We start from the raw sequence: 15,831 nt of genomic DNA on the forward strand, positions 1-15,831 counted from the left end.
AAAAAAAAAAAAAAGAAAAAAAAAAAGAAAATGATTTTGAATTTTCATATGTCTTAGAATACAATAATTAACACAAATAAGGAACTAAAGAAATAATTGACAAACGTTTCAGAGGCATTCATAGTAACTATAACTGGACATTTTTATCTGACATGTCTATTATATGAGAATTTCTTTTTATTATTTTTATTTTATATATATGAGTAGTTGTCTTCATAAACACCAGAAGAGGGCATCGGATCCCATTACAGATGGTTGTGAGCCATCATGTGGTTGCTGGGAATCGAACTCAGGACCTCTAGAAGAGCAGTCAGTGCCCTTAACCACTGAGCCATCTGTCCTACCCCGTGAACTTTAATTCTTAATATTCCTCACCGATAATAATTGTATTAAAGAAGGAAAACATTGGAAAATATACTTGATTAGGGAACCAAGATGTTTATTATAAAGTAGAAGTTCCTTGCTCCCTCTTTGGCATTTTCTCACGCAAGGAACTGTCATAAAACAGAGTGAGTGAGCAGGGCAGTGGTGGTGCACCCCTTTAATCCCAGCACTTGGGAGGCAGAGGCAGGGGGGCCTCTGAGTTCGAGGCCAGCCTGGTCTACAGAGTGTGTTCCAGGACAGCCAGGGCTGCACAGAGAAACCCCGTCTCAAAAAAACAAAAACTAAGTGAGAAAACAATTCTCCTTGTGGGCAGGGAAGGGAGACAAAGCTTGACAGGTTTTGATTATGTATGGTGGAATCATATAGGGTTAGAATTTTATTTGCTCCAAGCTAGTAGTGGACACTAGATATTCGGTGTACCGAACTGAAAAATGCAATCTTTGTATTTGTAGAACTTAGTCTACCTAGGCTAAGAAAAAGATAGACTGAACTTAAAGCTGTGGTCCTGTGTGCCTTTATCCTTGCCTGTTTTCCTGAAGTGAATGTAATACAATGTTTCCCACCATTGAATGTACAAATGAGAGACACTCTTTTAGGAGTTCCCTGCCATTCATACTGAATTTTCCCATTCATCCTGAAACCATGATGAATACTTGGCTTACTCTGTTTATTCTCACTTGTAAAGAACTGGTGCATGGTGACACCGGTGATCCCACCTGGACAAGGGTGGCAGTCCCCAGAAATAATGCTGGGTTCTTCAAGAAGGATTGGCATACGGAGATTTTCTTTGATACTGCATTAAAGGTTCCTAACAACTCCAGCGGGTCTGACACTGCTGGGTACAGGGAATTAGAGAGATTTATTACATTGTTACAGTTCTGTAACAGGAATTTTCTTTCTTTGTGGTTTTTCATTTAGAGTAGTTTATTCCTTGCTGATTATTTATATTTTTGTTTTTTAGACAAGAGTCTCACCTTGTAATACAGCCTGGCCTGGAACTCCAGGCAGTGTGAGCCTCTTTCTTGCCTTTGCCTTCCAAGTTCTCTGTACGACTTTTAGTGACAGCTTTGCCGGGTTCTTCAGGTGTTTTGGTAAAAAATTAAATGAAAATTCCAGATACTTGTCCATTTTGTAATCAGCCTATCTTTTACATAAATTATGTCATTATTTTAATAAATTTAGTGCAGCATCTCAGTTGTGTACACCCTTGGGCACAGTTTTCAGCACTATTAGATCCTGAGTTTTATGTTACTGTGGAAGTATGGGCCTTAGGTTCACCTTCCCTCACAAAACTCTGTTTTTCCTCTGACTAAGATATGTTTAAAGAGCTTAAAACTTATAAATAGAACTCTGGAGTTTGCTAGCCTCAAGAATGAGACCCAGAGCTGTTGGTACCAGAGACATTTGAAGAATGGTTTGGTTGCCTTGGAAGCCCAGGTTGTCATGGTTGTCTTTCATTTTAAGTGATTCAAGAGATAAAACTTGCTCACCTCTGCCAATGATACTATGATTCGCATTTAATGACGTAAAGGAGATACTGGGACAGGTTCTAAGTAGACTTTATTTTCTTCCTGTGTCATTTTTGAAAATCCAGTGACAGCAAATAAGATCTTCAAACTTAGACTGCTATGAAACTAATATCTACCTTAGACAGGTGGGAAGAGGTCATTTATTAAGAGCTTTCCCAGGTAAAGTATTACAAATGTGCTTAACTTGAGCTAGTGTTCAGGTGAGAGGTCGGTTGTTAGGCTTCATGCACACCAATTCTTTTCAACATAAGTTGAGACTTGTTTGGGATCTATTCTATTTTTTTTCTTTTCTTTTTTTATTTTTATGTGTATGAGTACACTGTAGCTATACAGATGGCCGTGAGCCACCATCATGTATGTGGCTGCTAGGAATTGGACTCAGGACCTCTGCCAGTCCCTCTGGCTCTGGCCCCAGCTCACTCCAGCGTAGTTCACTGTAGCTGTCTTCAGACGCACCAGGAGAGAGCGTCAGATCTCATTACTGGTGGTTGTGACCCACCATGTGGTTGCTGGGATCTGAACTCAGGTAAGAGCAGTCAGTGCTCTTACCCACTGAGCCATCTCGCCAGCCCGGGATCTCTTCTAACAATTTGCTTTTTTGTTGTTGTTTGAGATTTTAATGTAATTACATTTCTCCTTTCTCTTTCCTCCCTGTAAACCCTCCCATGTACCCCTCCCCACTCTCCTTCAAATTTGGGTCTTTAAAAAAAAACTCTTATTGCATGCATATATGTATGTGCATATATGTTGCTAAATGCAGCCTGCTCAGTCTTCATGCTACGTGTATGTATGATTTTAGGGCTGAGTGTTTGGCACTGAAAATCAGTTGGTGTGGTCTTCCGCAGGGGAATACCACACAACTCACTTTGGACTAATGTCCTCTCCCTTCCTATTGCTAACACATTTGCTGATGTTATGTAAGGAGAGAATAGAAAGCGTTCTCACACACAAGACCTTTCTTAAGAGATCCAGATTCAATATTGGGGTTTGTTTTTGTTTTCTGTTTGTTTGATCGATTGTTTTTAGCCATTTTTTTCTCGGGACTACAATCATTTGAGGTAGAATAAATACTCCTTCCTTGAAAAATGCAGCATAAAGAATTTGGATGCCCATGAAGACTAGAAGAGAGTGTCTGTCACACACAGCTCCTGGAACTGGGTTTGTTTCGAGCTACAATATCCATGGTAGTAACCAAACCCAGGTCCTCTGCAAGAGCAATAATGCTCTTAACTACTGGGTCATCTTTCCAGCCCCACATTTGAGATTATCTATCTATTTATTTATTGTTAACCAGAGGACCTAAGTTTTGAAAGTATACAGACCTGAAGAGGTAAGTAGAGAACTCTTACCTGTCTGGAGTAGAGCTCCTCACATCCCAGAGAACCTGCTAACATCAGTGCTGACGACTGCAGCCCGGTCCTCACGCCACGATCGAGTTCCTCACAGGATTTTCTAACATTTTGTCCCATCTTTTTTGTCCCACACAGGAAACCTATGAGAATATCCCAGGCCGGTCCAAGATCACTCTCCTCTTACAAGCCGTCAGAAACCCAACAGCTGCTGAGGAGGTGACTGCTAACCCATTAACTCTCGGGGCGAGCTCGATGCTGGGGTTCTAATGGCTCATTACTAAGTATCAGAACTCCAGAACATTCATGGCACTAGTACCTTTATATATAAATAATTACCTTTTTTTTTTTTTTCAATTATTTGTTTATTTTATGTAACACAGTAGCTGTCTTCAGACACACCAGAAGAGGGCATCAGATCCCATTACAGATGGTTGTGAGCCACCATGTGGTTACTGGGCATTGAACTCAGGACCTCTGGAAGAGCATTCAGTGCTTTTAACCACTGAGCCATCTCTCCAGCCCCAAATAATTAGTTTTTAAAAAATATCTTACTTAGTTTTGAGATGTGGTTTGTTGTACCCCAGGCTGACCTGGAAATTCACAATTTTCCTGTCTCTGTTTCGAGGTGTTTGGCATTACATACATAACAAATTTCTAGCTATAAAAATTGGGTTCTTACATTGAACTATTCTAAAGGAAGAAGTTCAGTTCACAAAGCATTTGGGGAGAAAATTAGATTTACTTATTTTATTTTTTAAAGGTTTATTTACTATTATGTGTAAGTACACTGTAGCTGTCTTCAGACACACCAGAAGAGGTCGTCTGATCTCATTACAGATGGTTGTGAGCCACCATGTGGTTGCTGGGATTTGAACTCAGGACCTTCAGAAGAGGAGTCTTCTGCTGAGCCATCCGTCCAGCCCCAGATTTACTTATTTTATGTGCATAAGTGTTTTGTGTACATGTATATATATTTACCAGATAAGTGTCTATGGATTGTTGTAAACCAACGTGTAAGTCCTGGGAACGAAACCAGGTCTTCCTCAAATAACAGGTGCTAAGCCATCTCTAGCCCCTCAACAACATTTTAATGTTAACCAAATATTTCAAAAATAAATTTATAAAGCATGTATATGACCATTTCTACATGGAGTGGGTGGGTGTGCTGGAGAGAAGCTCTGGAATAGACAGTTTCTAGCATTTCTCTGTGTGGCTCTGGCTGGTCTGAAACCCACTCTGTAGACCAGACTAGCCTTATATTCACAGCGATCCACCTGCCTCTGCCTCCAGAGTGTTAGGATTAAAGGTGTGTGCTACCACACCCAGCTGTTTATATAATTTTAGAAGGACCATTATAGTGAGGACTTAAGCACGGAAGGAAAGGTGCCCCAAAAGAAGCACACCCCAGATCCAACTGTATATACATTCCTGTGGGTATGCACGTGTATTTGGAGGCCAGGGGTTGACTCGGGTCCCCACAATCCCACTCCTCTTTCTCTTTGGAGATAGCATCTCTCACTGATTTGGCTAGACTGGCTACTGAGCAAGCCCCAGGACTCTTCCTGGTTCTGGTTTCCCAGCCCTGGGGTTATAAGCACATGTTGTTATACCTAGCTTTTTATAGTCATTTTGCTAACTGAGCCATCTCCCCAGTCCACCTTCTTTTTCAAAAAAATGGTTTCATGTGGTAGTCCAGGCCCCCTGTAATTGTGAGCCTGCTGTATCTACCTAGCCAGGGAATTAGGATGTTTAGTGAATTATCTATTGTATGAGATTCAGATTTACTGGAAATTTAGTGTATTTCCTCTGTGGAAAAAATTGGTTTTATAGTTTGCTTTTCTTGTGTGTTTAGTACCTAATTTTATCATTTCATACCATAAAGCAGTGCCCTTACAGTACTGAACATGTCTTACTCTGGGAAGTGTTGGACTCAAGTCTAGAAAGCCCTGACTACAAACCTACATACATAGCAAGGTCATAGGCACTCTTGTGATATTTGATGGAAATGAAGAGAACACCATACAAGGTCTACTAGCCAGTCCTTCTACACGTCATTCAGAATGGTGTAAAGATTCTCACAGTAACAACTAGCTGGCTGCTTTGCTTCATGGTTAACAAGGAAGTCAGTCACAAAGTGAAGCCATGTTAAATTCTGTGTGAATCTTGATTTGGCTCAGGGATTAGCTGTGAAGGAGCCTCTACATCCTGACTGTGGCACTCCCTTCAGCTTCCTGTGAGCTTACTCAAGGAGTAGTACACACAAGTTATCATAAACACATATTCCATGGAGGTTTGTTGGTTTGGTTTTGTCTTGTTTTTTTTGTTGCATTTTTGTTTGTTTGCTTTTTGTTTTTCTTGTTTGTTTGTTTGTTTTTTCGAGACAGGGTTTCTCTGTAGCCCTGGCTGTCCTGGAACTCACTCTGTAGACCAGGCTGACCTTGAACTCAGAAATCTGCCTGCCTCTGCCTCCCAAATGCTGGGATTAAAGGCATGCACCACCACTGCCCAGTGGTTTTGTTTTATTTTTGAGACAGGATTTCTCTGTGTAGTCCTTGCTGTCCTAGAACTCACTTTGTAGACCAGGGTGGCCTGCAACTCATAGGGATCAGCCTGCCTCTGCCTCCTGACTGCTAGGATTAGAGGCATGTGCCATCACACCCAGCTCCACAGATTTTAATATGTGGATCAAAGAATGTACACATTGAGATAGATCATTACTTTATAGCTACTGAGAACTTGCTGGTTTTGCTCTCGCTAGACAATCATAAATGGATTTCATAGCATTTTACCAAAGAGCCTAATGAGGAAGGGCAGTTAATGACAAGAATATCCAAACTGAGCAGAGGGGTGGGGTGGGGAAGGCAAAGCCAAGTGGGCAGGTGACTCCCAGTTCCCTCAGAAGTGTCAATTCTTAGGAGTTTCCTGCCTGTGCTTTCTACATAGATTAGTGTGACCAGAAAGAGTTAATTATTTTTAAAAAACTAAAAGGTGCTTTGAAATGAGTTATAAAAATAGGACAGTGAAGCCCATCAATGGCACAGGGTTGGAAATCTTTTCTCTAGTAAGACATGAGGTTAATAACAATGTTATCTATTTATAGGCTAGACAAATGGCTGCTGTTCTCCTAAGACGTCTCTTGTCCTCTGCATTTGATGAAGTCTATCCAGCTCTTCCATCAGATGTCCAGACTGCCATCAAGAGTGAATTGCTAATGATCATTCAGATGGAAACACAATCCAGCATGAGGAAAAAAATTTGTGATATTGCTGCAGAATTGGCCAGGAATTTAATAGGTGTGTGTACAGTAGGGCTCCTTTTAGTTTGGGCATTTTTGAGACATGGTCCTAATTGGTCTTAAGTTGTCTGTGTCACATGCAGTTACACATGCTGTGGTTACAAGTGTGTACTAATGCACCTGGCCCTTGTCTCTCCTTTCACATCTTGTGGCTGGCTCTTTTAAAGGCCAGGCTGGTCTCTAACTCTCTTCAGTGCCATCCCAGCTGCCTGAGTGCTGGGGCAGCAGGTGAGAGAGTCATCATACCTAGGTTTTATGCTTTTTTTTTTAAAAAAAAAAAATAGAATAGTTTAGAATATTTATAGATATCAAAGAATGGTATATTTTATCAAAATGAATGTAATTATAGATTCTACATTTAGAGCCAAAAATCACAGGTATTTATGAAATCTAGTTCTAATAGTTTAACAATTGCTATTCAAAGCGTCCTTGTAGACATTTTTTGTCTTTGATTCAGGGTCTCATATAGCACAGGCTTGCTTTGAACTTGCTAACTACCTCCACATCCCAGGGGCATGATTACAGGCATGAATTACTTACTACAAGAATATTCTAAGAATCTTTTTTTTTCTCTTTCTCTTTGGGACAAAATCTTGTACAAGCCAGACAATTCTATCATTGAGCCCCCTGGGAAAACTTGTAAATGGCGTGTCAGAGGGCGTGTTTGGGTTTGGTTAGTGGGTCTTTTGTTGTTTTGTTTGTTGTTTTTGAATCTATCTTAATCCCGTTATTGTAGTTATCCTTAAGTTTGAACAGTGTAAGGGCATCCAGCTTGTCGGTAGAGTGCTTGCCCAGGAGTTAGGATTTAATGCCTGAACCACAAAGTTAGAAGCAGGAATTCGGTTCTATTTTTTAGTTTTTAGCTTTTTAAGAAGAAAGATAGTGGTGGAAAGAAAGAGAAAGGGAAGGAAGACAGACTCTTAGTCACCTGTGGCAGTGTGAGCTGTGAGTCTCCTCAGGCCACAGCAGCTTTACTCCTTAGGTGTCCAGGCTAGCCCGAAGCTTAGGGTAGCCCTCCTTCAGCCTCGCAAGGGCTGAGACTATCCATGGGCTTCTTTCCTAATTTTTTCTTTTTTTTCCTTTTGCACTACTGAAGGTGGAATGTAAAGCCTCATGCGAGCTAGGCAAAAATACTTTATTATTGTCCCTAAGATGGTCTTGAAGTTGTGATTTTCCTGTCCTGTCCAAGTTGGGATTTTAGGCCTGCACCAACAGGTCTGCCTTAAATTTTGTATTTTTCGGTCTTGTTAAATAAACACTGATGGCACCCTATCACACTTAAATAGCACAGTGTATGCTGGCCACACATGACTGCTCTAACAGAGGCCAGGGTGGGACTATATAGTGAGGCCCTGCCTCAATAATTATAATAACAGCATCTCTAGTTCCAGGGATTCCTGGTGTTTTCTCCAGTTTGAAAGTAATAATTACTTTGATTTCAAGTTTGGCTCTGCCCTAACAGTGGGGAAGGGAGATGTGGGTTGTGGGTGTCCATGGAAGCCAAAGACTTAGGAAGTGCTCCCTTCTCTACAGTCTGAGGGTGAGCAGTGCTGCTGTCGCTGGCACCAGCCTTTAAATGCGCACTTGTCCTCCTGCAGTTAGGCTTGGATTGCTCTAATGGGACGTTAATAGCGTGGGTGTTGTGAGTCACACGTAGTTTGTGAAGTTTGAGGTGCACGCTTCATGTCCGGGTTTTGTATCTGTAGATGAGGACGGCAACAACCAGTGGCCTGAAGGTCTGAAGTTCCTCTTTGATTCAGTCAGCTCACAAAACATGGGACTCCGGGAAGCCGCCCTTCACATATTTTGGTATATAATCTGTTTTAATATTTTGAAAACTTTAATGTCACTAACATCTAAAACATTTTAGCTGATTGTTTTAGCCTCGTAGTTCTTAGAGTTACAGTAATTCCTTAAGTTTTGTCTGTGCTGGAAACAAGTCTGAAGGAAGAAGCACCTGTTCTTTTTTTTCCTTATGCGCCTCTGACAATTCTGAAGTGTTTTCACACAGGACCCGAGTGTAACTTTAGAAAAACCACTTTGGTGGTGATATTTTGAAAATGTGAACCCTGTGGGAAATGTTTCTGGATAATATTTTAACAAAGTTCTTGGTCTTTAAGAGCCGTGATGGAAGCTTAGCACTTGGGACTGTTGTAAGATATCAGCAGCACTAGGTTTATAACTTCGCCAGTCGTAAGCAGTATGTAATGGGTTTTAGACACATCACTGCTGTAGTTAAGTAAAATTGTTTTATATAGTTGTTTCCAAATGTACAGCTGGACCAACTGGAGTGTCCTGGGTCTAGATGCAAGTAGTAAGGTGCAGCTTTTCTTGTCTCTTCCTTGTTCTTAACGAGACATTAGCTTGTCTTCTAGTTGAGACAGACAAAAGGAAAGCCGTGCCTGCTGCTCTCAGTGTGCAGCTCAGTCGCCTTCTTTAATTCGCCCACATAGAATGCATGGTAGGTGCGATTTAAGGAATGCACACCTTAGAAAAATGGTATAGCTTTTAAAGACGGGTCTTCTGAATCATTTCCTAGGAACTTTCCTGGAATTTTTGGGAACCAACAACAGCACTATTTGGACGTCATCAAACGGATGTTAGTTCAGTGTATGCAAGATCAGGAACATCCTTCGGTAAAGCATTTCACTTCTCCTGTGACCACCAACCTCCTTCAGGGCTAACCTGGGACCTGAGTTAATGGTCTAAAGGGCTTTTTTTACTTCCTTTTTTTCCAAGTTTTATTTGTTTCTGTGGGGGTGAGTGTTGGCATGCCTGTGTAGACAAGAAGGGGGCAGCTTTCAGGAGCTGATCTTCACCTACCTCTATGTGGGTGCTGGGAACCAAACATGCTGCAAGCGCTGTTTCCCTCTTAGCCATCCTGACAGCACCACATTTTTACTTTTATGCCTTAAAATATAAATGCTAGATTGACTGAGTCTGCTAAAACCTTCTGATTGTGACCTTGCTGCCTCCCTTGCAGATCAGGACACTGTCTGCCAGAGCTACAGCTGCCTTCATACTTGCCAATGAGCATAACGTTGCTCTGTTCAAACACTTCGCAGACTTGCTACCTGGATTCTTACAGGTAAGAAGGCGCTCCTTCCTGATGCTGGTTTCCAGGGGACTGCATCAGTTGTGGATTCAGTCAGTGAGCACGGACATGCATGCCCATTGAGCCTGTCCTGATTTGTGAACGTCAGAAGACAAATGGGAAAAGCCATTCTGTCCTATGTTGAGTCACAGGATCAAGCTCAGACTGCAGCCTTGGCTGCAGGTGCCTTTACCTCAGCCATTCCTCTGGACCCCAGAAAGGTTTTTTTGTTTTGTTTTGTTTTGTTGTTGTTATGTTTTTTTCAGCGACAGGATTTCTCTGAGTGACCTAAAGGTCTCTGTAGACCAGGCTGTCCTGGAACTCTGCCTTCCCACCCCCCACTAAACCCACCCTAACCCCACTCCCTTGCTGAGACAGGGTCTTATAGCCTAGCTTCACCTCAAACTCAAACTCCTTCTGAGTGCTATTAAAAAAGACAGTTTTTTGGTTGAGTTTTTTTGTTGATCTTTAGGAATTTTTATGGTTTTCCTTTTTGAGGGAAGGTCAAAGGTAGCCTATGTGTGCCTGTAGCTTGCTAAGTAGCCAAGGATGATTTTGAACTTCTGAGCATCACCCTGACTCGACCTCCTAAGTCCTAGACTTTACATCAGTTTTATGAGGTGTTGAGAGTGGGATACAGGGCTTCCTGCATAGTAGGCAAACACCAGCTAAGCTACGTCTCAACCCTGACAGGCTTTCTTAGCCCTTAAAATAATAGTTACAAAATCTGTATGTTGTAGGGGCAGTATAAGCACTTATTTGTTAAAATGCTGAATAGCCTGTAAGATTTCCATCTCCTTTTGTACAAGGAGGAACTGAGCAGGAAGAACAAGCTTGCCTAAGAGCGCAGTCCTACAGAGTGGAGGGCTGACAAGGAGTGGGGACAGGACTTTTAGAGTGCTGCCCTCGCGGCCACAGGCCTTACTGCTATTCTTCACGTTGTTAGTTCCCAGCAACAAGTTAACACTCCAAGGCTATTTCCTGCCTTAGTCACAAATCAAAGATTGGTTTCCGTACTATAGTGGTCCAGTCTTATCCAACACCAAATACTTGGGGGGGTTTTGGGCAAATATGTGTTATCCCAAAATGAAATCACATAGGATAACACAAGTCAACTGTGTGTGTCCATATCTTAAGTGCAGTATATATGCCTGTTACAACGTCTGAAGTAATTAAAGAGCTTCCTTTTCCACAAGCAAATGCTCAGGCACAACTACCCTAGAAGACTGTCAGACAGTGGCTGGTGGTCTGTGCACAGACAAGGTGGGGCCGGGGGGCTCAGTGGATAGCCATGAGCCCAAGGGCAAGCTTCAGGGTCAGTGAGAAATTACCGTAGAGAGTGATAGAGCAGGGCACCTGATGTTAACCTCTGGCCTCCACACGTGTGAGAGTGTGTGCAGTACATTGTGCACATACCAAAGTCCTTTATGGTAAAATGGTGTTGAATTTGTATATGACCATGTATACTTTGATGTACTTGATGGGGTTGCTTCTAATATCTAACTGGAGGCAAATGCTATATAAGTAGCTGTATTCTTTAGGAAATAGTGATAAAAAGATTGGGCTGGGTGTGGTGGCCCACTTCCTTAGTTGTATTGGAGGCTAAAGCAGTTGGATCTCTTGAGTTTTGAGGCCAGCCTTGTGTACATCATGAGCTCCAGCCAACTAGAATTAACACAGTGAACCTTGACTCAAAAAAAGTTTGGGTACAGTCTCTAGATACAGTTTCCCACTCTGTTTTTTGTTGTAATTGTTTCAACCTGTGATACAACTAAAGCTAAAAATAAGTTGTTAGATTCTAGGCTCAGATCATATGATTTCCCATTTTTAGAACTACTTGGCATTTGTGATCATGGGGGAATCTATGATGAGAGAATCTTGTGATTCCCTCATAGGCCAGAGCTGGTGTCTCCTGGCCTGGACTTTTCTTGACCTCAGTTGTATGGTAAGCAAGAACGCCTCCTAGAAGAAAGGACGTTGTAGGTGTGGGCCATACTAACATATTCTCAACAGTTTAGAAGAGGTCCCCTTCCTCCAGGCCCTACCTAGTGGTTTATTGTGATTGAGCCATTCTTACACTTAGGATGCTGTTTCATTGTGGTTTAGGTTTGCCTTTCCCAGGACCCGGGCCTAAGTGTGTTTGGGGTGTGCGTGCTTGCGTGCGTGTGTTCCTCAAAGGGAAAAGCATTCTTTTAATTCCAGGTAGCACATTTGCACTTGCCTAATTGCATTGGGCAGCAGATATTTAGTGCTTCTGAGGAATGAGGCATTGCATCACAAGGTGAGTCTTGAGCACATTTGTTTTCTGTTTCTCATTTGTAGGCTGTCAATGACTCATGCTACCAGAATGATGATTCAGTCCTAAAGTCCCTTGTTGAGATTGCGGATACTGTTCCAAAGTATCTGCGCCCTCACTTAGAAGCAACTCTACAGTTAAGTCTAAAGGCAAGTTAACTCCCTGATCAGTGTCTGCTCGTCGTGTTCTGGTAGCCGGAACTACTGAACATACCAATTTGTCTTTGTAGTTGTGTGGAGACACTAGCCTCAATAACATGCAGCGCCAGCTTGCCCTTGAAGTGATTGTGACGCTGTCAGAGACTGCAGCTGCTATGTTAAGAAAGCACACCAGTATCATCGCACAAACTAGTAAGTCAAAACTCGGCAAAGATTTGTGATGGGACAGAATTGTTGAGTAAATTTGCTAGGATTTGTGTGGCCACTCAGCTTATTCAGAATATGTGTGTGTGTGTTGAGTTAGGTGAGTCTGAGAATCTGTACGTGTTTGAACCCAGTATTGTGAATCTGTTCTTAGGACTTTGCAGATCTCTGAAACCTGGTATTAGAACTCAAACTGGCATTCTTAAATCATGTACACAGTTGATGAGTACAAACTGATGGAGAGAGGATAGATACCTGACAGCAAACAGAAAGGAGAGTACATGGCTGCAGCTCGCCAGTGCAGACGGGACCACAGCACACTCCACTCTGCTTACTCCTGACAGGGAGGGCTGCGTGTGCTCAGGAGGCCCATGTCCACTGCTGTGCTATGGCCATACTTTAGCTTAGGGACCAACCTGTTCCTTTCTTCATGAGCTAGTAGGTGTCTGAGCTGGATTTAGAAAGTGAATGCACAGCAGATATTCTGTAGTTTCTACAATGAGGGATGAACTTAAAACTTTAAAGGCTGGAACAAGGGAAGGGCAGGGTCTCCACTGTTAGTATGTCTGTTGCCAATTCCAGACAAAGCATGCAGTAACATGCTGAGGATTGCAAGCAAAGAAAACTGATTACTTGTTACTTGTTTAATCTAAGAGATTGATAAGGCTACAAACGATAAGAACACTAAGAAATGGTTAGAAATAGCAGGTAAGCAAATGAGCCAGACCTTCAGAGACCAACAGAAGTAAAGAGCAGTTCTCAGTGCAGCCTCAACCCTAGCACCATGGCAGTCAGACTGTAGGAGCGGCTCACATGGACCTGTTCTGCAGCTCCTGTGAGGGAGCACGGTCCTAAGTGGTCAGAGCGGGTTCTTAGATGGGCACCATGGAGAGCTTGGCCCCCACAGGCAAGGGTGCAGAGTGTATTAGTGCAGGTCTAGGTACTGAGGAAGCAGAGTAAGGAGAGGCAGAGACGGCACATATGTGAGGTCAGTGATCATAATCATTTGGGGTTGATTAAAGATCCAAGTAAATATAGATACGTTTTTTAAAGATTTATTTATTATAAATAAATACACTGTAGCTGTCTTCAAACACACCAGAAGAGGACATCAGATCTTATTACAGGTGGTTGTGAGCCACCATGTGGTTTCTGGGATTTAAACTTGCAACCTTCAGTACGAGCAGTCGGTGTTCTTATCCACTGAACCATCTCACCAGCCCATAGATAAGTTTTATAAGTAGAAGGTTAATAGGAAAACTTTTTTTTTTTTTTTTTTTGGTTTCTCTGTGTAGCCCTGGCTGTCCTGATACTCACTCCGTAGACTGGGCTGGCCTCGAACTCAGAAATCCTCCTGCCTCTGCCTCCCAAGTGCTGGGATTAAAGGCGTGCGCCGCCGCCGCCGCCACCACCACCCGGCAGGAAAACATTTTTAAGACTTACAAGTCAGAGATAAAAGACACTGCTAAAATTGCAAATACTAAAATTTTTTTTTTCTGATCAACCACCTGCCAAAAGACAAGGTTCAAACTAGCAAGGTATATTTTAGGACAACCTGGGCTACATGAGACCCTGTCTCAACAACTAAACCATAAGCTTAAGAAAAAAGGATAATTGCTATATATATCAAAGCTTTGTTATCTAGAAGTGAGATTTGTAAGACAAGATTCTGGCTTAGCATTGGGAGCTCTATTGAAAGTAAGACAGCAGTGGTTAGTAAGTATGTGTTGCTAAGAGGTTTGAAGGTCCCAAGGAAGAAGCAGATTTGGGGCACGCATGCAGCTGTTTCATGTTCTTCCTACTAGCATGCACAGGCACTCAGGCCCCAGGATGGAGCTGCTGGTGTTTGTATTGCCCTTCAAGTCCTCTTAGGTCAGGCTTGCTTAGACGACTCGACTCGCAGTCACCTCTCTCCTTCCACGTTCCATAAGTTCCAGGATAAGATGCAGGTCACAGACCCATCTTGCCTTAGTCCATCATGAGTATTCTGAAGTGAGCCTGCTTGCTTGAACACAAAGTTGTAGAAGTTGTGTGGCGGGCTGGCTGGAAATGTGTTCCTTTGAAGAAAAAAATCAATCTCACTTAAAATTCTTGACTTTTTTTTTTTTTTTTTGAATTAAAAATGAAACATGTTGATAAAATAAATTGAGGTATAAATTAATTCTTGACTTTAGTTCCTCAGATGTTGGCAATGATGGTTGACCTAGAAGACGACGAGGACTGGGCAAATGCTGATGAGCTAGAAGATGATGACTTTGATAGGTAATCTCCTACAAATCCTGGGGTAGGGTTAGGAAGCCTAGTGGTGCTGGAGGGTGGGCTGAGGGACCAGCTTGCCTTACCAATCTGTATCTCTCAACTCAAGTTAAAATTTGCCTTTCTGTTAGATGCATTTCTGTATCACATAGGTAATGTTTTTGTTTTCGTATATAATTGGCTTTAAGAAAATTTGCACTTAATGGGTGTTCTTAAAACAACATTTTCCTTGGTTAGTAAGTATAAGTACATCAGGAAAAATACTCATGACAGCAAAATGTTTATATTAGTCTGGGGTTTTTGTCAAGAATTAAGACTGTGTGTGCGCACGCATGATCTGATCTGTTTACTGATAGCCAGCCTGGGGACATCCCGAGACATGTTAAGAACAGGCGACCTCACAGTAGTGGGAATCCTGCTGGTTCTGAGCTTCTGGTTTAGGTGTCTGTTCTACCACAGGTGAATTGAATGCATTTCTAGGATGAGAGACAGTTTTTCTCAATAGCTGCCTTTAATTAATTCTTGAAAAATAAGATGCAGACAGTGGGACAAAATAAACCTGGTAGACTGATTATGAAGTTTCTGTGTGCCAGGCTGGAGGTAATAGATCTACCTGATATGCAAGAACCTAATCTTCCCCTAATTTAGCACAATGTTTTTATTTACCTGAGTTTTCCTTCTCTACCTGGAGGGTTTTAAATTCACAATTTACATGAAAGACTGAACTCTTGTCTCTATTTGCTTTATATACCTTTTGCTTATTCTAATTTCGTTGCATTTGTAGCAATGCAGTTGCTGGTGAGAGTGCATTAGACCGAATGGCCTGTGGACTTGGAGGAAAGCTCGTTCTGCCGATGATAAAGGAACACATTATGCAAATGCTTCAAAACCGTAAGCTACCTGTACTTCAGACAGTCTTAAACTTAAGCTCCGATAAATGTTAATCTGCTTGTTTCTAGAATGATATTCTCCTGATGAAATTCTCTATTCAGTCTAAAGCCAGAATGTCTTTTCAGGAGCCAGGCAAGGTTGCACATCCCCTGTAGTCCCAGCACATGTGAGCCTGTGAAGAGGTTCATAAGTTTGATCAAGGCCAAACTTAACTATATAGCAAGATCCTGTCTCAATGATGAAGTTTTATCTGAATGCTGAAGATATTACTCTTTTTCCCTCTAGAATTAGTATCCGTGCAGAGAGGTGGAAAGCGGTTTGTGATGATGATTTGGCTTGGGACCGTTGGTGTTTTTGCTGTAGTTGGCTTAG

At 42.1% G+C, this 15,831-nt stretch overlaps 1 protein-coding gene across 5 annotated transcripts in view; it reads left to right on the forward strand.

Moving 5' to 3' along the window:
• The window catches only part of Ipo5 (importin 5), a 52,714-nt gene that overhangs the window by 18,653 nt on the left and 18,230 nt on the right, over positions 1–15,831 (forward strand). For all 5 annotated transcript variants that reach the window (XM_031360999.1, XM_031360994.1, XM_031360995.1 and 2 more), the window contains exons 5-13: positions 3,401–3,481; positions 6,366–6,558; positions 8,267–8,369; positions 9,100–9,196; positions 9,544–9,648; positions 11,977–12,099; positions 12,180–12,300; positions 14,487–14,574; positions 15,353–15,459. In XM_031360999.1, coding sequence (XP_031216859.1) covers positions 3,401–3,481; positions 6,366–6,558; positions 8,267–8,369; positions 9,100–9,196; positions 9,544–9,648; positions 11,977–12,099; positions 12,180–12,300; positions 14,487–14,574; positions 15,353–15,459 — 1,018 coding nt within the window. The remainder of the gene's footprint in view (positions 1–3,400; positions 3,482–6,365; positions 6,559–8,266; positions 8,370–9,099; positions 9,197–9,543; positions 9,649–11,976; positions 12,100–12,179; positions 12,301–14,486; positions 14,575–15,352; positions 15,460–15,831) is intronic.

The sequence above is a fragment of the Mastomys coucha genome, unplaced genomic scaffold (genome assembly GCF_008632895.1).
Source record: "Mastomys coucha isolate ucsf_1 unplaced genomic scaffold, UCSF_Mcou_1 pScaffold9, whole genome shotgun sequence".
NCBI lineage: Eukaryota > Metazoa > Chordata > Mammalia > Rodentia > Muridae > Mastomys > Mastomys coucha.